Source organism: Toxorhynchites rutilus, chromosome 2, assembly GCF_029784135.1.
Source record: "Toxorhynchites rutilus septentrionalis strain SRP chromosome 2, ASM2978413v1, whole genome shotgun sequence".
Taxonomy (NCBI): domain Eukaryota; kingdom Metazoa; phylum Arthropoda; class Insecta; order Diptera; family Culicidae; genus Toxorhynchites; species Toxorhynchites rutilus.
The window spans coordinates 319,959,498-319,981,692 of NC_073745.1; the positions used below are offsets into that span (position 1 = coordinate 319,959,498).

General features: G+C 39.6%; 2 protein-coding genes across 27 annotated transcripts in view; both read right to left on the reverse strand.

Moving 5' to 3' along the window:
• The window catches only part of LOC129771300 (potassium voltage-gated channel subfamily KQT member 1), a 1,095,885-nt gene that overhangs the window by 596,863 nt on the left and 476,827 nt on the right, over positions 1–22,195 (reverse strand). The gene's annotated exons all lie outside the window — the stretch shown is intronic.
• On the reverse strand, positions 570–2,382 carry LOC129771305 (uncharacterized). The gene is made up of 2 exons (XM_055774826.1): positions 2,231–2,382; positions 570–2,167 (listed from the first exon to the last, which is right to left on the reverse strand). The coding sequence occupies exons 1-2, from the start codon at positions 2,263–2,265 to the stop codon at positions 676–678; spliced, it is 1,527 nt and encodes a 508-aa protein (XP_055630801.1). The 5' UTR covers positions 2,266–2,382; the 3' UTR covers positions 570–675.

Consider the following 22,195-nt stretch of genomic DNA (forward strand, 5'->3'; position numbering starts at 1 on the left):
TCTTTCCGTGCTCGAAACAACAAAGGTCGCTTATTCTGCTCGTTTTGAATTTTATGTTTCCCCTCGAGCTGTGAACGCTAGCGAATATTTCACTTGAATTGCATCTGGCTTTGTGTGTGTTGCTTGTTTTCGATGCGCGAAACTTAGAACTTGTTCATTTCCTGTACACGTAAATAGCACATCTTCTAAACTTTTAGATGCCATTCGTATTTGTTCTCGAGCGCATCGGCTCTGTTCTGATGCAACAAGCTCCTAGCAAGCCTATCTTTTGTAGTGTGTTGCACAGTCTTAGTATTATGTCGGTGTTCCACGACTTCTTTCATGTGGCGTTCAGATAGTTGATCATTGTTCACATTTCCATCAACAACTCTGAGAATCTTAGGTGACGCATCTTTCGGTTCCAAAAATAATATATTCCCGGGAAACCAGGAATTGATAGAACACAAATGGTCAACATTTCACTTGGTCAACTTGACGATAAGCATTGGAGCAATTTAAAACGAGAGAAAGCATATAAAGGACGTTTGTGCAGGTATTTGTCAAGGCGTTTCTTCAACACATTCAAGAAATTCATTGGCATTATATTTTATTTCAATTTAAATTTCACTTCCTAGCTACTACAAGGAGTATATATTTTGGATCTCGCATAAGATACAACGCAATGATCGAACTCAGTTAGGGTTTCGCTCCGTTCAAGCGCTTCCGTATCTCATTGATTCTGGTCTGATAACCGGTGACAGTGGCGTTTCGTTTGTTGAACTCTTTCTGTTGGATCTCCTCCCGGTAGTGCAAATCTCCCAGCTCTCCCTGGACCTCTGTAACCTCGCGCAGTTGATCCTTATGTTTGCTTTCCTCCGCATCAATTAGCTTTTTCAGTTCACTGTGATTAGCCTCATATTGTGCCAGCAATGCCTTCAGTTTGGCCAACGATTCGCCCGGCGCCGATAGTCCTGCGTGGGTGTACTTCTCTTGGATGAAATCATTTAACTCGTTTACCGATGTTGCCAGTAGCTCGTTTTCTCTGAGGTAGACCTGATAGCTGTTGTTCGCCGTATTGAGAAGGTTTTTCTTCCTTTGAAGCTCTGCTAAGAGTCTCTGTTCACTACCTTTGGCTAGTAAGTTGACATCCTGCACGGCAGCTCCGGCCACTTTGTATACCAGATTGTCGTCCCCATCGCAAACGCTTGGTGTGTAGTCATCGCAGCTGTAGCCTTTTTGACGTCGTTCCGTGCCCTCTCTCAAAACGTAGAATTCTTTTTTGTGGTAACTGATCAACCGATCAGCGAAGGGGATTTTGGACGTTGAACAACATATGTTGTTGTAGGAAGTCTGCGGGCACTTCAAGAGGTCTGTCTTCGGTCTGGCCCGAGGATTAGCACCGAGCAGACTCTTTAAATTCGTGCAGTCCCAGTCGTTACCACCAACATCAATTACCTTCAAATTTTGCATCACCGGAGCCTGGGTTAACATCACAATCTTATTGTTCTGAATGTACAACTCTTTCATACTAGGCATACCACTAATATCTGGAAACGTGAGGAGGTTGTTGGATACATCGAAATATTCAAGCCTCGGTAAACTTCCCGATCCGGACAGGGCATGAATGTGATTGTTCGCTAGGTTCAGATAAACGAGTGAACCCATCCTTGATAGCATATCCAAGCTCACCTCTCTAATCCGATTGCACGAAAGATCTAGGCTGGTCAACGAATTCAAGTCTCTGAAACCATCCATGCTGTCGAAATGATTCATGGATAGGAATAGCTCTCTCAAACCGCGATTTTGTTGGGCAAATATTCGCACGAGCCGGTTACGAACTGCTCGCAACGTTATCACGGTTGCAGGCACTGTGAGCACCGTTAGCTGATTGTACGTCAAATCAACATTTTGCAGCGGAGAATTCCTGACATCTCTTAGCACATCCTCTTCGAGCAAATTGAAGGATAAATTCAGCGATCGCAACTGGTAAGCGCTCTGTAAAGCACTGCTCGGCATTTCTTTCAACAAATTACCGCTCAAATCAAGTTCCTGAACCGCTGGGTGATCACGGACAACTTTCTCGATATCCTGGCGCTGATGCGCCAGCACTTTCAAATTTTTGCAGACGGGTTCATCCGAGCATTCGACCACCGCTTGGGCCGCTACCAACCCCAAAACTGATAGTGCACTGGAGAACATACAAATCTTCATTAGAATGCACCCAAAGTGTGAATTGTAATTTTGAAATTACCACCAAGCAAATAGCAGCAGCGAATTCCTCCCCATCGTTCCGTACACAGCAGCTATTCACGTCCAGTCTGGCAGAAATAACAACTTCGAATGATCGTCCGTCTCGCAAGAATCCACCGTATGTATATCAGCCAGGGAATTCCCCCGGTCGCGATAAGATGACTCTGAGGTCATCGACAATACCTAAACAAGCAACATTCATGCTGCGATCTACGCGGGAGAGAGAGCGCGCGGCAATACGCCGCGATCTTGCGCGATCTTCGATTGGGTCTTCCCGTGCGATAGTCAAGTCAAAAGGATGAATAGATGGATGGAGCGAAAGGGAAAGAGAGAGAAAACACAATTTGCGCGAGCGCAAATTCACAACACGCTGTTGTGGTGGGTCATCGTTTATGGTTGACTGTTGGCGCTGCGAAAAAGTAAGATCGAATGGGAGCACTGACTTCGGTAGGGTTACCAAATAAAACCGTTCGAATGAATCGCGGAACATTTAATGACCATTTGACATATAGCTGAAATACACTTAACAAACTCAACAAAAAACTGCAAAGCGAAGTGCAGCATCATAAATTGCAGCTGTTATTGCAGTGACACTTTGGGGGTGTGAAGACAATGGTTATTTAAGCAACTTTGAATCCTTGAAATCTGCAAAAAAATTAGACTACTTTTTGAAAAGGGCCAATTTTTTTTATTGATTTTTCAGGAGTGAAGTGGAGGTTTTCGCAATGAAAAGTGATGGAAGAAGAAAATGTTTTTAGACATATGTTTTTCCCTCAATATAAGATTTTTCATGCTTAACTTTGTGCGAGGTAGTGCGAGTCAGTGTCAGAAGATATCATTCATCGAAGCACAAATTGGTGTACGTATGTTTTATATACTCTTTTAACGGGTGTTAAATAAGAATTTTTTCGCAACTTTTTCGCGATGCTCTCACAAGAACGTTGTACGGCACTTACGTCCATTTTCCGGAAACAATTCCGGATTCTTGTAGTCAGTTGCTTCGTGTCCTTGGCCCTCCAATTGTTTTTGACGTGGGACTACGTCTAACCGGAATATATGGAGGGTAAAATGAAAACCTAAACACAGAACATGCAGGAAAAAATGAAAGATTTTGAATGCTTATAGCTCGAACATTTCGTACTGGATAGGAGAGATGTTTGCATCACTTGATAGGGAATATTTCTACGCATCTATCGCAACTAACAAAATGTTGTTTTTCATTAGATAAACAATTGAATAACTGTAACATATTAGGCGTTATCTAAACGCCCTAACTGCATCGTTTTGATTGGCCCGATTTACGGTTTCCCTAACACAGCCATCAAAACCAAGCAGCCTTGGGGAAATCGGCATTGCAAATACATGAAAGTAGGGGGACTTTTGTTCTCATCGAAAAATGTTCCCTAACACAGACTTTAAAACCAAGCAGCGAAATCGGCATTGCAAGCACACGAAAGAGCCTAGAGGCGAGTGAACTGAAAAGTTTAAACCCTCTTAAAGCCAAAAAGAAGGAAAAGAACACACGAAAGTAGGGGGAGCTTTTGTTCCCACCGAAATGTGTTCCCTAATAGAGATTTCTAAACCAAGGTGCCTGGAGAAATCGGTATTTCAAATTCATGCAAGTCGGGGGTATTTTTGTTCCGACTGGAATGTGTTTCCCTAACACAGACTTCAAATCCATGAAGCGTGGGGAAATCGGCATTGCGAATTCATACAAATCGGGGGTATTTTTGTTCCGATTGAAATGTGTTTCCCTAACACAGACTTCAAAACCGAGGTTTCTGGGGAAATCGGCTCTGCAAATAAATGCAAACTGCGAGTACTTTTGTCCTCGCTTGCCTTTGTGCAGAGTGGAATATGTCTGTCCTAACATGATCTTCTAAACTTAGGAACCTGGGAAAATCGTGCAGCCACTAGAAGCGAATGAACTTCCCAGTTTCAAGCAAATTCGAGATTCGAGAAGTATGTACACTTTTGGGATGTAAACTTCAGAGGAAAATGTAAAATAAAATAATCGTTTGATTTTCAGCCTTAGGCTGGTTCATCAAACGTTTGATAATTCTTCCGTACATATATTTTGTTCTAGTCATCATACCAAACGTAAAAGTTCCGTCATTAAATTTACTTGTAACGAAGAACAATCAATCACAATAAATGAATTGACTTTACACGGCATTTGTTCATTTTTTTCACTCACAGAGCAAATATATTGAACTCAATTGAATTTGGAAACTGTTTCATTCAATCAAGAATTTAATCAATACAAACGAATGATTGCTCAGCTAAGGTAATTCCACGTGAACCTTGCGGTTATATCATAGATATAACCCACTAATTTTTTATACACTAGGGCACTGAGTGAGCCAAAGAAATCCTCTATTGGGCGGCACTGGGGCAAGTTTGTTGGGTTACGATCTTTCGGCACGAACGGTATCTTTTTCTCCTCAAGATACGCCAGCGTCTTCTTGGCGTAATGGGAAGACGCCTTGTCTGGCCAGAAGACGTACTTCCCATCCTCGTGATGCTCGTTCAGGAACGGCAACAGGATTTTATCGAGGCACTCTTCTCGATAGATTTGTTGGTAGTTTGCCAGACCGCTCGGCTTAAACCAAGGCTTTGAAATGCCCCGGTCGGAAATGGCGATGTACAACATAACCTTTTTTTCAAACTTGTGCTTGAACTTGTATTTCACTTCAGGCGGTGTGGATGACTTGTCGCTGGAGTAGTAATTATCATTTTCTGGAATATACGTTTTGGACAGCGGAAAATAGCTTTCCTCGTCCAGATCGAAAGACGTCCCGCGGTATTTTTTGGTAATCCACCGACACTGTGATTGAACCGTCTCAATCTGCTCCTCCGTGTACTCCGGCGACCTCGTCTTCTTCCTGCAGACGATTCCTTTCATCTTGAGGGTCCGATGGATTAATACGTGGGAGCAGCCATATTTCCGACCGGCGTCACGCAGGCTGGCTGCGTCCTTGTTGTCAAACAGCTTCTTTAACGATGTCTTCCTCTGCTTCGTCATTATCGTCACCGGACGACCACTTCCGACCTTCCGCTCTACGTTCAGGGAACCCAGGATACGATATACCGTACTGACAGGTACATTTTTTTCCTTAAAATGTGCCACCGTGAACTTTTTTCCTTGCTTGAAATGCGTTTCGTAGAACCGTACAATGCGTGCGCGGAGCACGTGCTGTTTCGACGCCATCTTTGCTTTGACTAAATTCAAACTAGCAAAACCAAACACGCCTACTGTTTCTAGGGAGCCCAAAGACCAATTATCTTGGAGAAAGAAAATTTTACGCTCTTTATTTGAGTTACTGAAAGGTATTGAAAAAATTCTCATTTTTTATTTAACACCCGTTAAATGTTTGGAATGTCCGAACTCTCGTGTACATTACCATACAATGATAGTGTTGGTGGACATCATTCGGTGTTATAAATGGAAACCAATACAACCGAGGGAAGTGGAGGTTTTCGCAATGAAAAGTGATGGAAGAAGAAAGTGTTTCAAATGGCATATAACCGACTCATAGATGTTCTTCGGATTCTAACGATGAGAATCAATAATTTGCAATTGGCATAAGGGAAATAATATTTAGTGTTCAAGGTTGTAAATGTTGCCTAGGGGTGTTGGTGAAGCGTCCGTTGTGCGATAGAAAAGTGCTGTTTCTTAAACATTTTCCGAACCAATTGTTCGGCGAGACTTTATTGTGATACCGACTTGTTTTTCCAGCAAGATCAGTGTTGCATGTGTATCTATATTAGGGTGCCAATGAATGTATGGGAGAAAATCGATCCTAAAATTTCCAAAAGTTACCCCATACAAAATGTTTACCACCTCTAAAAAACACCTTATGCGAAATATCAGCTCAATCGGACTTAAGGGATAGTGGCGCAAAGCGGTCAAAGTTTGAGTTTGTTGAAAACCGAAAAATCACCCAAGGTGGGAGGAGTTTTCAAAAAAAAAAATTTGATGCAGAATGTCTTAAAATTGAATGAAACGACGAGATCTAATTTTTTTATCAAAAATCGACACTCTGGGACATTTTTCGGAGTACGAGACGAAACATATGGTTTTAAGTGCCAACAAAAATAATTATCTCAATTTTTCAACTTGTTGCGAAACGTTGATTTGTACGATATTATACCCTATGCAAAATATTAGCTCATTCGAACTTCATTTATTAGTGTTACAGACGTTAAAATTTTAGTTTTTCGAGATTTACCGTAACATATTTTTTTTTGTTTAAAATCGACTTTTCAGACAAAAAAACAACCAAGCGCCAAAAAAAATTTTTTTTACAATTTTTTTTCCGAGATAAAAGTGAATCTAATGCAATTGAGTAATGCAATTTTAAGACTTTTGGTACCAACCATTTTTTTTTTCTATCTGTATTATAGTGACTTTCAACTCATTTGGCTGGTTCGTCACTTTTATTTCCATTTTTGGAAGAATGTCGGGAGTGAGAATTGAACTCGTGACCTTTAGCGTGAGAGGCATGGATGTTACCACTACGCCAGATCGGCTCCCAACCATTTTTTTAAAAAAACCCGATTTTCAGCGATCTTTCGTTTTTCAAAAAAAAAAACTCAAGTTTTTACGTGAGCTAATATTTTTCAGTGCTCCCTTGGCCAAGTGGTTAGCGTCATAACTAACATGCCGGGTGTTCGGGTTCGATTCCCGTTCTGGTCGGGGGAATTTTTCGTCAAATAAATTTCCTCCGACTGGCACTGTGATCACGCGTATTCTAGAGCTTGCCACTCAGAATGCATTCAAGGCGTGTTATTTGGCATAGAAATCTCAACTAAGTACTAATAAAAATGACGCAAGTAATACTACGTTGAGACGGCGAAGTTCCTCTAGGAACGTTAGTGCCATTGAAGAAGAAGAAGAAGAATATTTGTAACTGAGTGAATTTCCGTGTGGATTTTCCCCAGGCTCATTGATTTGGAAGTCTGTATTGGGGAAACAAACAGATTCCAGCGATCGTACATCAAAGGTAACGCAATCATAACTGAGTGAATTCCAAGCGGGCACCTGCTTATATACAGATTTTTGTGATTTCAATATCCTTTTTAACAATAAAGGGTGTGTCACATCAAATTGCATCACGGAAAAAACGCTGTAGAAATTCGCCCAGTAGACCGATCCTTTTGAAAATTTTAGACAGTAAAATAAAAACTATTAAACAACTTTTGGCATTTTCTTTTCATTCATACTTCGAGCCCAAGCCCGTATGCTCGCACCTTCCTCTTTACCCCGTCCATAAGGTTCTGTACAACGTCAGGTTGTAGTTTTTTTTGAACAGAAATCCATTTTCTCTTGAAGTCCGCCTCCGATTTGACAACTTTTGGGTTCTTCCGGAGGGCCTGCTTCATAATCGTCCAATATTTCTCTATTGGGCGAAGCTTCGGCGCGTTGGGCGGGTTCATTTCCTTTGGCACGAAGGTGACTCCGTTGGCTTCGTACCACTCCAACACGTCCTTTGAATAGTGGCACGAAGCGAGATCCGGCCAGAAGATGATCGGGCCCACGTGCTGCTTCAATAGTGGTAGTAAGCGCTTCTGTTTTTTCCGTGATGCAATTTGATGTGACACACCCTTTATTGTTCCAGATGATTGGAGACAAGTACGAGTTATAGCTATTCAAAAACCCGGAAAACCCGCGTCCGACTTCAATTCGTACCGCCCAATAGCAATGCTGTCTTGTATACGGAAATTGTTGGAGACAATGATCTTGTTTCGCCTTGATCGATGGGTTGAAACGAATGGCCTACTCTCAGATACGCAATATGGGTTCCGCAGGGGCAAGGGAACGAATGATTGTCTTGCGTTGCTTTCTTCAGAAATTCAAATGGCTTACGCCGAAAAAAAAACAAATGGCTTCAGTATTCTTGGACATAAAGGAGGCCTTCGATTCTGTTTCAATAGAGGTTTTGTCGGACAAATTACACTCTCGGGGTCTACCGCCTCTATTGAATAATATGTTATATAACTTGCTTTGTGAGAAACATTTGAACTTTACTCACGGAGATTCGGCAGTAAGTCGGGTCTCTTACATGGGCCTCGCCCAGGGCTCATGTTTAAGCCCCCTTTTGTACAACTTCTATGTAAGCGACATCGACAATTGTCTTACACAAAATTGCAGCCTTAGACAACTTGCAGATGATGGAGTGGTGTCTGTCGTAGGATCAAACGAATCCGACCTGCAAGGACCCTTACTGGGCTAGGGAATTCTCCACGGAGAAAACAGAGATGGTGGTTTTTTCTAGGAAGCATAGACCAGCAAAACCAAAGCTTCAACTTTTGGGTAAACCGATCACTCATGCTTTGTCATTCAAGTATCTTGGGGTTTGGTTCGACTCCAAATGTACTTGGGGGGCCCATATTAGGTATCTGAGTAAAAAATGCCAACAAAGAATAAACTTTCTCCGTACAATTACCGGCACCTGGTGGGGAGCCCATCCCGAAGTTCTTATAATGTTGTATCGAACAACTATTCTCTCAGTGATGGAGTATGGCAGTTTCTGTTTTCAATCAGCTGCCAAAACACACCTCATTAAGCTCGAGCGAATTCAGTATCTTTGTCTCCGTATCGCGTTGGGATGTATGCCCTCAACGCATACCATGAGTCTCGAGGTTTTGGCAGGCGTACTCCCACTAAAAGATCGCTTCAATTTATTATCTCTTCGGTTCCTCATCCGGTGTAAGGTTATGAACCCATTGGTGATCGGAAATTTTGAGCAGCTTATCGAGCTAAATTTTCATTCTGGATTCATGAGCTTATATCATGAATTCATCACCATGCAGGTTGATCCTTCTTCGTATATTCCCAACCGTGTTTGTTTTTCTGACTACATCAAGTCCTCTGTACAAAAACATGATGATTCAATCCCAAAGGTGTGGTCATGCCTTTCCTTAACTTGATTAAAACACTGATCTGCAGGTTATCCGAAGACCACTTGGGTTATCCTAACGTGGCCAAAAAGCCCTGAAATGGACACCAATGAGCTAGTTTTAACAAACCAAGACGTTCGATATGTCGCATGATGGGATTCGGTTCTAGTTTTTCGTGGTGCTTTTTGGATAAAATAGTTTTTTCTCACTTGTTTGAATAGTAATTACAAGTACATATTTGATTACTTATCCAACTCATCAAGTATTGGCTAGAAATGAATTAATATGTTTAGCGTCTATAAATATTGTTTTGATGTGTTGAAAAAATTGTTTCTTTTCAATAGATAAAAATGGAAAGGAAAATGTTATTCAGAAAAAAAAATTTTATGCAGTTTAATAAGTGATTATTTGAGAGCCATTGACAAAAAGAACCTTCAGGTGATTATTGAACATGTCAGAATTAAAAAGTTTGAAATTAAATTGCATAATACCTCTAAAAGTTTATGTTTCAGTAATACGTTTAATCAATTTCATTCCGGTGATCAATTTGCCCCCGGGGTATGGTACTCATTTTTTAAATATTTTACATAATTAAAAAAATTAAAAATACATGTATAAATTTAAAAAAAAAATTCAAAATCGTAACGATTCCAGAAAGTATTGAAATTTCATAAAGTTTCAAAAATTCATATCTCCATTTTGCTGTGTTTACCATGGCACCACTGTACTTCAAACTTTGTTGAACTGGAAGGGGTTTTCATCAAAAGTACACAAAAAAATTTAAAATTTAAAATTATTTAATATTAAATTCAATTTTTGAGTAAGATTCTTGTACGTGCTATGTTTTCTAAAAAGTTCATTAAATTCAGCAATTCAACAATTTTGTCAAACATCACATTTCCATCAGTCATCTGGATTTCGAGTAACGGTTTTTTTGAAAAAAATGTTACTGATTTTTAATACGTCCTTATAAAAAATGAGTCGTAATTTAAATTGGTCATATAATAACGAAAATTGTGATTATGGGTAGGTTACATCATAAGTACAGGGCAGACTCGATTATATACAGTTTGGAAAAAAAAATATATTTTTTTTTTATATTTCCAATATGACTTATTTCAAGGAGAAATGTAACCTTTCAGCGTGAAGGTAAAGTTTAAGTGGCTATTACATGTACAGTGTGGTAAAATTCGTGATTTTTGAAGATTTTGCTTGAATTTTCACCAGGAAATGTTTATATCGATATTGCAACCAAATTAAGAACGACAGAAGTTGGATGACAAAGAACTAATTGTAGAGCGGTTAGAGAGCTTCCATTTAATTGATAGAAACAATCTAATTTAATATAAATTTTTGGGATGAAATTATTAATATACATTATTAATAACATTAAAAATAATTAACTTTTAAGTTTTTCACTTCCAAAATGTTATTAAAATCCACTAATTTAGATGTTCCACTACTATATCCTGTACTAAATTTTCTCAACTTTCAAATGAAAGCAACAGAATCGTCTTCCGTAGCGTACTTTTTTATGTAGAGTCAGTTCAAGACAACAGAGTCTGAAACAAAAAAAAGTTCTATAACTCTGTCATCGTTGAAATTCGAATATATGCGTAGGGGGAATTTTTTTAACAAATATGATCGTATATCACCTCCTGAGAGAATCTGGAAAAAAAAAATTTCATGTGAGAAAGGTGTTTTTTGACTTTAAGGTGATGGATCAAAAATCAAATTCCTATTTTATATTCAAAAAACGAAAAGCATATGCAAAAAAAACGAATAAAACATTTTTTTTCTTGACTCGATTATAGACAGGATTCGATTATATACAGTGAAAAGAAATGAGAAACTGTATATAATCGAGTCAGCGCTTTACCAAGTTCCAATAAGTTCGACGAGGGTCGCGTCAAAATGTGCTGTTTTTCGGCTGATTTGACGCGGAATCGCGATTCTGATTTCGAGCAGCTGCCACCATATTTGCATAGTTTCAAAAAAAAAAAACAAGCGGAGAACATAAACTATACGATCCAAATAAAATTGGTCAAAACATGAAATGTGGGAAATTATTTGAATTTTCATTAGAAAATATCAAACAACACAATAAAAATAATAATGAAATTAATTATTCTGATAAACGTATTATTTAAATTTTGAAAAAAAAAATACGAATAGCGTATACAATAACTTAAAGGTCATCCATGTATCGAAAGATGGGCAATTCTACAGGGGAAAAGTTTTCACGTTTTCTTTGTAAAAAAATACAACTAATCCCAATTTTGTTTAAAGTCAATATAGCGAATGGAAAAGTTTACGATAATATTGTAACCTGGATTTTTTTTCATGGACATCAACTTTCTATCTCTTATGGCTTCCTCAATTGTATGGCATTTTTGCACCAGAAATTCCATTGTTTTACTCGTTTTGGTAAGTAAATTATCGCGGTTAACATGTTCTGCAATTTGAGAACGAAATCGGGAGCATTCACGCTCAAAAATGTTACGAGAAAAACATTAGTAGTTGTTGTTCAAAGAAAACTCGGAAAAGTTGTTTTAGATAAACTTTTTCTCTGTAAAAGTGCCTTTTTTCCTTTCTTCTACTAATATTTTTAAACAAAATTTGAAAAAAAAAATTTCAGGAAAAAATTATTTCAATTTTTAAAATGTTTTTTCTAGTTTTTTTTTTTGAATTCATTTAAATATTTCAAAATATTTTGTTCCGCAAAACAACAAAAAAAAATGGTAAAAACTATTACACCCTGGTTTTTTTTACGCGGGGGATACGTAACTCGTAAAAAACCGCGTTAATTGGGAAATCCACGTTAATTCGAAAATCCGCGTTAACTGGAAATTCCTTGTAGAAAAAAACCATGTCACCTAATGTTAGATATCAATTGGGTCTATCCTAACTAAACATTTCTAACTCAAAACTTTAAGGCTCACAAATTGGTCGGGGAACGAAATCCAACCAACAAGTCAAGGGTTCTGCTACAGGGAAAGAGTTTTTCTAATATCAATTTGTTCTTATTTCTTCTGAGAATAATACAGCTAATCTTAAAAAATTAGCAAATTTCGACAAATTAGAAATTTTCATAGGTCTTATATTTTCACTGCAACCTGAAATGAAGTTGCTAACTCCTTAAATGAGTTGGAATGAAATACGTTCTTTTCAAAACTTTACTCAATTTTTGCCTTAACAAAGGCTGTTGACTGCTCGATGTTTGGCCGTTGCAATTTCCAGGCAAGAGTGGAGCTCAAGTTGCAAATGCTTCGCTTTTCTTTCACATCTTCAATGTCAAAGCTAGCATTGTGCATGTTGTACATCTACATTATTCTAGCGTGACCGATTCACATAACTGCCGAACAACAATAAAAGGTTTGCTGCAGCGAACACATATTTTTTGCACGTGCTCCTTTTTGACGTGGGACTACGTCTAACCGGAGTATATGGGGGGTAAAATGAAAACCTAAACACAGAACATGCAGGAAAAAATGAAAGATTCTGAATGCTTATAACTCGAACATTTCATACTGGATCGGAAAGACGTTTGCATCAATTGATAGGGAATATTTCTACGCTTCTATCGCAATTAAAAAAAAATCATTAGATAAACAATTGAATAACTGTGAAATGTTAAGCGCATTCTTCGCCGATTGCCCGAAGTAACCAGACGAAGGAAAGTCGCGTCCAAGTTCCGTTATCGGTTACCGCGTGATTGTTGTTTTTTGCCGCTGAAGAGTTCATTTCACTATCTGGATAGTGAGTGAAGTGCCCTGCCTGCAAGTGGATAAAGGCTTTCATCCTCGGAAAGCCAAGCATTGGTTTTTGTTTTGTCGCTGCTTCGCCGACATTGGAGATTTCGCCGAGTCATCGTGCCAACAGTGACAGTGCGGGTAAGCTTTCACCGACGACTGTGTGTAGTGGTGTCGTAGGCACATTCCCACCACCAACGAGCTTTCAGCACGCTCCCGTTCATCTGCACTGGAGTGCGTTCATAGGTGAATAAGATTGAATATACTGAGAGAAAATATTTAATAATTATAAGTTTTTTTTTTTTTTTGTTTTTGTGAATTATTTTATTGTGAAATATTGTTTAAAAAAATACTTAGAATATAAGTGAAAATTTAAAATGGCAGAGAGTGGGGGACCTTCGGATATGGAGGTCTCTGACTCTAGTTCCCTCCTAACGGATAAAAAAAAGTCACTCAAACGTGTTCCAAATACGGAAGATACTTCTTCTGGGGACGAGTCAGCTAACCCTACCAAGCCTCCCTCCAAAAAACTAGCAAATCTCCCATCTGCCCTTAACGATCCCACTCTACCTTCAACCTCGTCTTCTCCCTCTGTTCTTCCCGCTCCTTCTCAACCTTCGCCTTCCCACTCTCAATCCCCGTCCTCGCCTTCCCCCCCTGTTATTCCCACTCCCCGTGTAAAGGTCTATCCAGAAGATGCGCCCGGAACTGGTCCCTGGGTTGTTTTCTTCAGGCCTAAGCCAAATGGAAAGGCGTTGAGAGTCATGCAGATCGCGAAAGATCTGGCAAGGTATACCTCCGTTTCGGAAATTTCGAAGGTTAGACCAAACAAATTGCGAGTTGTCGTGAATGATCGAAAAGACGCAAACAAGATTGTTGTCGATCAGCATTTTACAATTGAGTATCGGGTCTACATACCCTCTCACATAGTCGAAATTGAGGGTGTGATAACCGAAACGGGCTTGACGTGCGAATACATTACGAGTGAAGGTACCGGCCGTTTTAAAAAACTGCCCTCGACGACTGTTAAGATCTTGGGTTGCCGCCAGCTCGGAACAGTCTCCCATGAAGGAGAAGAAAAGAAATTTACGCCGTCCAACTCGTTTCGAGTCACCTTCGCTGGTTCAGCTCTCCCTGACTACGTGATGGTAGATAAATTGAGGTTAGCCGTGCGACTTTTTATTCCAAAGCCAATGACTTGTCTAAAGTGCAAGTCAGTTGGTCACACGGCTGCTTATTGTGCCAATAAAGAACGATGTGCCACTTGCGGAGAACAACATGAGGGGAAATCCTGCAGTGCGACTGAGCAAAAGTGTCCATATTGCGGGGGATCCCCACACGTGCTCTCAGCTTGTGAAACATACAAGGCTCGCTGGGAGAAACAGAAGCGCTCTTTGAGGGAACGCTCTAAACGCACTTTCGCAGAAATTTTGAAGGGCGCTTCTCCACTGGCTCAAGAACAACAACCAATCAATACACACAATGTCTTCGCTACGTTGCCAGTTGACGAAATGGAAGCGGATACAGCTAACGGGGGCACGCCGTTTATTTCTCAAGGGAATCCCCGGCGCAAAAATGTGACCACTCCCAAAGTTCAAGGACAAGTCCCTCCGGTGATACCCCCTGTTAGCTTGCCCAAAAAATCGAGTGCAGCGGATAAGCAAAATCAGGTCCCTCCTGGCCTCCGTGGTAATAGTTCACCTTCGAACGACCCAGCACTCGAGGGGACATCAAAAACCCCAACTGTCCCTGTTTTTCCGTCAAGTTCAACTTCCCAATCGGGATTTATAAAGTTGTCTGACCTTGTGGATCAAATCTTCACGTGTTTTAATGTTTCCGACTCCATCAGAACCATTGTCACCGCAATGCTTCCAGTACTAAAGACAATTTTGCAGCAATTGATGCAAACATGGCCCCTCCTTGCAATGATTATCTCTCTTGATGTCTAATTTAAATAGAGAGGTCGGAGATATCACTGTTTTACAGTGGAATTGTCGTAGTCTTATGCCTAAATTGGATACATTCAAATTTCTAATTCATAAACTCAATTGTGATGTTTTTGCTCTATCCGAAACCTGGCTCTCTTCTCAAAATGATCTCTCTTTCCACGATTTTAATATAATACGCTTGGACCGCGATGACAGATACGGAGGGGTACTATTGGGGATCAATAAGTGCCACTCATTTTTTCGAATTGACCTTCCATCTATTGGAGGGATCGAAGCTGTTGCTTGTCATGCAAACATCAGAGGCAAAGACCTCTGTATTGTCAGCTTGTATTGGCCTCCGAGAGCTGCGGTTAGCCGCAAGCAACTTGTTGACATGTGCTCACTCCTTCCTGAGCCACGATTAATCTTGGGAGACTTCAACTCTCACGGAACTGCCTGGGGGGAACAGTACGACGACAATCGTTCATCGTTGATATATGACCTTTGTAACAGCTTCAATATGACCGTTTTGAACACTGGGGAAACAACACGTGTACCTAAACCTCCTGCTAAACCAAGTGCTCTTGACCTCTCGCTTTGCTCGAATTCACTATCGTTAGATTGCAAGTGGAATGTAATCCAGGATCCCAACGGTAGTGACCACTTGCCAATCAAAATTTCTATCACCAATGGGTTGAATTCTTCTGAATCAATAAACATGGCATACGACCTCACAAGACACATTGACTGGAAAAAATATGCGGACGCGATTGCTCTAGCCATCAATTCCAGAGATGGTTTGCCTCCATTGGAGGAGTACAACTTCATTTCTCGTTTGATATATGACAGCGCGGTTCGCGCTCAAACGAAACCCATCCCAGGTTCCACTATTCGTCGAAGGCCTCCCAATCCATGGTGGGATGGCCAGTGTTCCAAGCTTTATGGAGATAAATCGAATGCATTTAAAGCTTTTCGGAAACGTGGAACCCCTGAAAATTTTCAGAAGTATTTGGACCTTGAAAATCAATTTAAAAACTTGATCAAAGGGAAAAAACGTGCTTATTGGCGAAATTTCGTGGGAGGTTTGTCACGAGAAACGTCAATGAAAAAATTATGGAAAGTGGCTCGAAACATGAGAAATCGCTCTTCATCCAATGAAAGCGAGGAATATTCACATCGATGGATTTTTAATTTTGCACGAAAGGTTTGTCCCGATTCCGCTCCAGTGCAAAGAATTATTCGAGATATACCACAAGATAGGTGCGATCTTGATTCCGAGTTTTCGATGGTAGAATTCTCTCTTGCTCTCCTTTCATGTAACAATTCTGCTCCGGGATCGGATAGAATTAAGTTCAACTTGCTGAAAAACCTCCCTGATGTGGCGAAACATCGCTTGTTGAATCTATTCAATCGGTTTCTGGAGAATAATATTGTTCCAGATGATTGGAGACAAGTACGAGTTATAGCTATTCAAAAACCCGGAAAACCCGCGTCCGACTCCAATTCGTACCGCCCAATAGCAATGCTGTCTTGTATACGGAAATTGTTGGAGAAAATGATCTTGTTTCGCCTTGATCGATGGGTTGAAACGAATGGCCTACTCTCAGATACACAATATGGGTTCCGCAGGGGCAAGGGGACGAATGATTGTCTTGCGTTGCTTTCTTCAGAAATTCAACTGGCTTACGCCGAAAAAAAACAAATGGCTTCAGTATTCTTGGACATAAAGGGGGCCTTTGATTCTGTTTCAATAGAGGTTTTGTCAGACAAATTACAATCTCGGGGTCTGCCGCCTCTATTGAATAATATGTTATATAACTTGCTTTGTGAGAAACATTTGAACTTTTCTCACGGAGATTCGGCAGTAAGTCGGGTCTCTTACATGGGACTCCCCCAGGGCTCATGTTTAAGCCCCCTTTTGTACAACTTCTACGTAAGCGACATTGACAATTGCCTTACACAAAATTGCAGCCTAAGACAACTTGCAGATGATGGAGTGGTGTCTGTCGTAGGATCAAACGAATCCGACCTGCAAGAATCCTTACAAGATACTTTGAACAATTTTTCAACCTGGGCCATTGGGCTAGGGATCGAATTCTCCACGGAGAAAACAGAGATGGTGGTTTTTTCTAGGAAGCATAAACCAGCAAAACCAAAGCTTCAACTTTTGGGTAAACCGATCACTCATGCTATGTCATTCAAGTATCTTGGGGTCTGGTTCGACTCTAAATGTACTTGGGGGGCCCATATTAGGTATCTGAGTAAAAAATGTCAACAAAGAATAAACTTTCTCCGTACAATTACCGGCACCTGGTGGGGAGCCCATCCCGAAGTTCTTATAATGTTGTATCGAACAACTATTCTCTCAGTGATGGAGTATGGCAGTTTCTGTTTTCAATCAGCTGCCAAAACACACCTCATTAAACTCGAGCGAATTCAGTATCTTTGTCTCCGTATCGCGTTGGGATGTATGCCCTCAACGCATACCATGAGTCTCGAGGTTTTGGCAGGCCTACTCCCACTAAAAGATCGCTTCAATTTATTATCTCTTCGGTTCCTCATCCGGTGTAAGGTTATGAACCCATTGGTGATCGGAAATTTTGAGCAGCTGATCGAGCTAAATTTTCATTCTGGATTCATGAGCTCATATCATGAATTCGTCTCCATGCAGGTTGATCCTTCTTCGTATATTCCCAACCGTGTTTGTTTTCCTGACTACATCAATTCCTCTGTGCATTTTGATCTGTCCATGAAGCAGGATATCCATGGAACATCAGATTATCTTCGATCGAGGATCGTTCCAACGATCTTCGATGCAAAGTATGGGGATATCAATTGTGATAATATGTACTTTACTGATGGGTCCTCTATGAATGAGTCCACAGGATTTGGAGTGTTCAACGAATTTTTTAGCACCTCACACAGTCTTCAGAATCCTTGCTCAGTGTATATTGCTGAATTGGCAGCGATACACTGGGCGCTGGACAGCGTCGCCTCACGACCTGTTGAACACTATTACATTGTAACGGATAGTCTTAGCTCTGTCGAAGCTATCCGTTCAGTGAGGCCGGAAAAGCACTCGCCGTACTTCCTTGAGAGAATACGAGAAATTTTGAGTGCTTTATCCAGACGCTGTTATGTCATTACCTTTGTCTGGGTCCCTTCACATTGCTCAATTCTGGGTAATGAGAGGGCTGACTCATTAGCAAAGGTAGGTGCAATTGAAGGGGATATTTATCAGCGTCAAATCGCCTTCAATGAATTTTATTCTTTAGTCCGCAAAAATACCATAGTTAACTGGCAACGCAAATGGAACGAAGATGAATTGGGCCGGTGGCTCCACTCGATTATCCCTAAGGTTAGCCTCAAACCATGGTTCAAAAGTCTGGACTTGAGCCGGGACTTTATTCGCACCTTCTCCCGACTCATGTCCAATCACTGTTCGTTAGATGCGCTACTCTTTCGTATTAATCTTGCCGACAACAATCTTTGTGTTTGTGGCCAAGGTTACCACGACATCGAGCACGTTGTTTGGTCGTGCGAGGTGTATCTTGTCGCCAGATCGAATTTAGTAGTCACCCTTCGGGCCCGAGGAAGGCAGCCCAATGTGCCGGTGAGAGACGTGTTGGCTCGGTTAGACCTTGATTACATGTCCCAAATATATGTATTCCTTAAAGCTATCGATCTTCGTGTGTGATTGTCCTTATACCCTTAGTTTTTCCTTTTCCTTTTCCTTTGTGAGAGATCGGATCCCTTCTTAAGAATAAGATGAAATGTAAATACATATTAGATATAAGATAGGTTTAAGAATTGAGTGTGATGAGTGTGATTGAGAGTGTGATTGAGAGTGTGAGTGTGATCAATGTCAACATATCCTCATATCCCCTCCTTTTCCTGAAGAAAATATGTCACTTTTCTAAACTCGAGTTGACCGCGAGTAATCGGTTTCCTATATTATTAACATTAGAATTAAGGAAAAATGTATATATACTAGTAACAATACAGTAAGGAGTTCGGCTCCTTTAAACCTATGTAACTGAGCCTGTAAAAATAAACAATTTAAATAAAAATAAAAAATGTTAAGCGTTATCTAAACGCCCTAATTGCCTGGTTTTGATTGGCCCGATTTACGGTTTCCCTAACACAGCCATCAAAACCAAGCAGCCTTGGGGATATCGGCATTGCAAACACATGAAAGTTGGGGGTATTTTTGTTCCGACTGAGTGTGTTTCCCTAACACAGACCTCAAATCCATGGAGCTTAGGGAAATTGGCATTGCAAATACATGCAGGTCGGGGGTAATTTGTTCCGACTGAAATATGTTTCCCCAACACAGACTTCAGAACCAAGACAAATGCAAATTGCTTGTACTCGCTTGCCTTTGTGCAAACTAGAAAATGTTTCCTTAACATGGTCTCCTAAACTTAGTAATCTGGGAAAATCGTGCAGACACTAGAGGCGAATGAACTTTCAAGTATAAATACTCTATAGCAAAAAAATAAGAAGTTGAAGTTGATTCATGCAAGCTGGGGTACTTTTTTGCCCTCTGAAAAGTGTTTTCCTAACACGGATTACAAAAGCGGGTACGAACACAACACTTTGGCTCGGTTATTCAAGATTGCATTGAAGGATATGTCTTCATATCTTCTGCTCACTGAATTTCTACGCATACCGTTTGATGATTAGGCAAAATGTTGATAACCATTTGCTGCGATAACGCCTATTGATTAAACAATATGCGTTCGACGCACATGTCAAAATTGCAACTGAGTGTCTGAAGTTTATCAAATCAAGCAAATTCGCTGTTCGAGAAGTACATACACTTTTTTTTTCTTCTTTTCCTTTTATTTATTTCATTTTCATCTGTAACAATTCATAATCTTTTCTCTGAATTAGCAGTTTCGCTTGCTAAAAAAAAATAGAAAACCTTAACCTAACTTAATCTACCTTAACCTAATCTAAACCTAAGATTATCAATACCGATTACCCGCGGTCACTCGGGGTTAGTACTTAAAGTATAACGAAACCAGTGAAACCCAATTTCTCAAAGCAAAACCTAACCGACCTTAGCAGATGTTCAGACACCTTTTGAATTGTTTTTCAAATTTTATCTTATTGCTCCACCGTACTTCTCGTATTCCCTCTTTGAACGCTGTCAAATAATTATTGCGAGTCTTACCAAAGTTGTTCAAATTGAATTTAATTGCCTCTACAGTAAGCCAGAGGGCAGCTTTCGATCTGTAACATTTTTCAGAAATTTGTGATGCAATCAACTCCTCTGGATCACTGATTTCTAATTTCATTCGCAAATGTATTATAGACTTGATCCACGACCAAACCGTCAAAGCTGAAGTACAAAGTTTTATCCTGTGTTTCAGTGTGTCGAGACTACCACAAATGCTGCAAAGAGGAGAATCTATTCCTGCTATTCGGTGATTGAACATTTTGCTACGCGTAGGAACTAAGTCGTTATACATCACAAATAAGGCCGTTTTTTGATCAGTGGAGAGGAAGGTTTTACTGAAATTTTCGTACAGACTTTCCCATTGCACGTTGGGCAGTTCTGTTTGCAAACGAGGTTTTATATTCATCGCATTTTGAAGGTGGTGATATATATTCCTACTTGTATTCAAATTGGAATCCCCTTCTAAACTTCTAGCAATAACCAGCCATTCCCTAGCGTTTCTTGCTAAGTATCTATTGTTAACGTTATTCAACATAAACTCATCGAGGTGTTGGTTGGGATCGCGGTATGCGTGTAGAATGTTTTTTATAAAAAGACATTTAGATTTGGTTTCTACATCTTCCAATCCAAAACCACCCTTGAATGTTGGCAGGTATAATTCATTTTTCGCTACACTATACAGGTATCCTTTCCACATAAATTGATTGCACAAACTTTTTATCTCTGCAATATGTTTGTTCGCTGGTGGAAATAATTGAGCAATGTACCATAATTTAGAGAGAATGTAAATATTCAAGATGAACACTTTTTGCATAAGATTAAGTTTTCTCTGTGCATGCAGGGAGATTACACTTGAGAGATGCAAACTTCAGAAGGAAACGTAAAACAAAATAATCGTTTTATAATTCTTCCGTTCACATATTTTGTCCTAGGCATCATACCGAACGTAAAAGAACTGTCATTAAATTTACTTGTAACGAAGAACATAATATATCACAATGCATGAATTGACCTTACATGGCATTATACAATCTTTTTACTCACAAAGCAAATATATTGAAGTCAATTGAATTCGGAAATTGTTTCATTCAATCAAAAATTCAATCAATACAAACAAATGATTTCTAAGCTAAGGTAGTCCCACGTCATCCTTGCGGTTATGTAATAGATATAAACCACCCATTTTTTTTCAAGCTTATTTCTATTTCTAGGGTTTGAAGATACATGATCTTTAGTTACTGTTGGTTTCGTAATGATATTGATAAACAATAATTGTACCTCGTCGCGCGTTTCAGTACTTTTGTTATAAGAGCGTAGATTGATCATTCCAATGAACCAACAGAACAAATTTTTCAATTGATAATTCTTTATTTATTCCATTATTGAATAGTTTGTTAGAAAATGTAGTTCTTTTCGCTGAAATAGGTCCGTAGAAATATTTCCAATCGACTGATACGTACTTCTCTGCGATCAACCAACTTAAAAGTATTCGCCGCTTCGAATTTTTCCGACTCTTTATTTTAACTAATTTTTTTATAAGAGACGATTTCCACATCAACTGAACTGGTCATCTGCATCCCAGATTGCAGTGACACGTTGTGGGTGTACAGAATAAGTCATTTAAGCAACTTCGCATACTTGAGTTAATAAATAAAACTAACTTTATTTTGACGAGAGCGAGGCTCTTCGTTTATTGAACACTAAAAAGGGACTGATCATTATATCTAAGCTAGAGTCTTACAAAGCCTGGCTCTAGCATTATCTCATTTTTACACATTGTCTCGTCTCGTTCTTATCGCATCTCTTTCGTTATCTCCTTCTGGTAACATGTGGCAGGGGTCTGGTTTTTATAACGGGTCGTTATTCCAGGATGCGTGCTGACGGAATGGTACAGTACCGATTGCTGCACTGTGTGTTAACTCTTGAAATCTCCTAAACAAAACAGACCACTTTTTGTAATGGGTAATAGTTTTTTTTTTAATTTTTATAATTCCCAACTCAAAAACTCCAAGATACGAAAAAAATCTATCAAAGAAGGAAATGCAGGCAATTGTTTGGATTTTCATAAAAAATTATCAAAACTTTTTTGTTTTAAAACACAGAAAAAGGAAAATATTTTGAAAATTAAAATTAATTTTTCTCAAAAAAATTTTTTTTTAATTCTCAGAACAATATACCGTTCTGAATCATACTTCGGA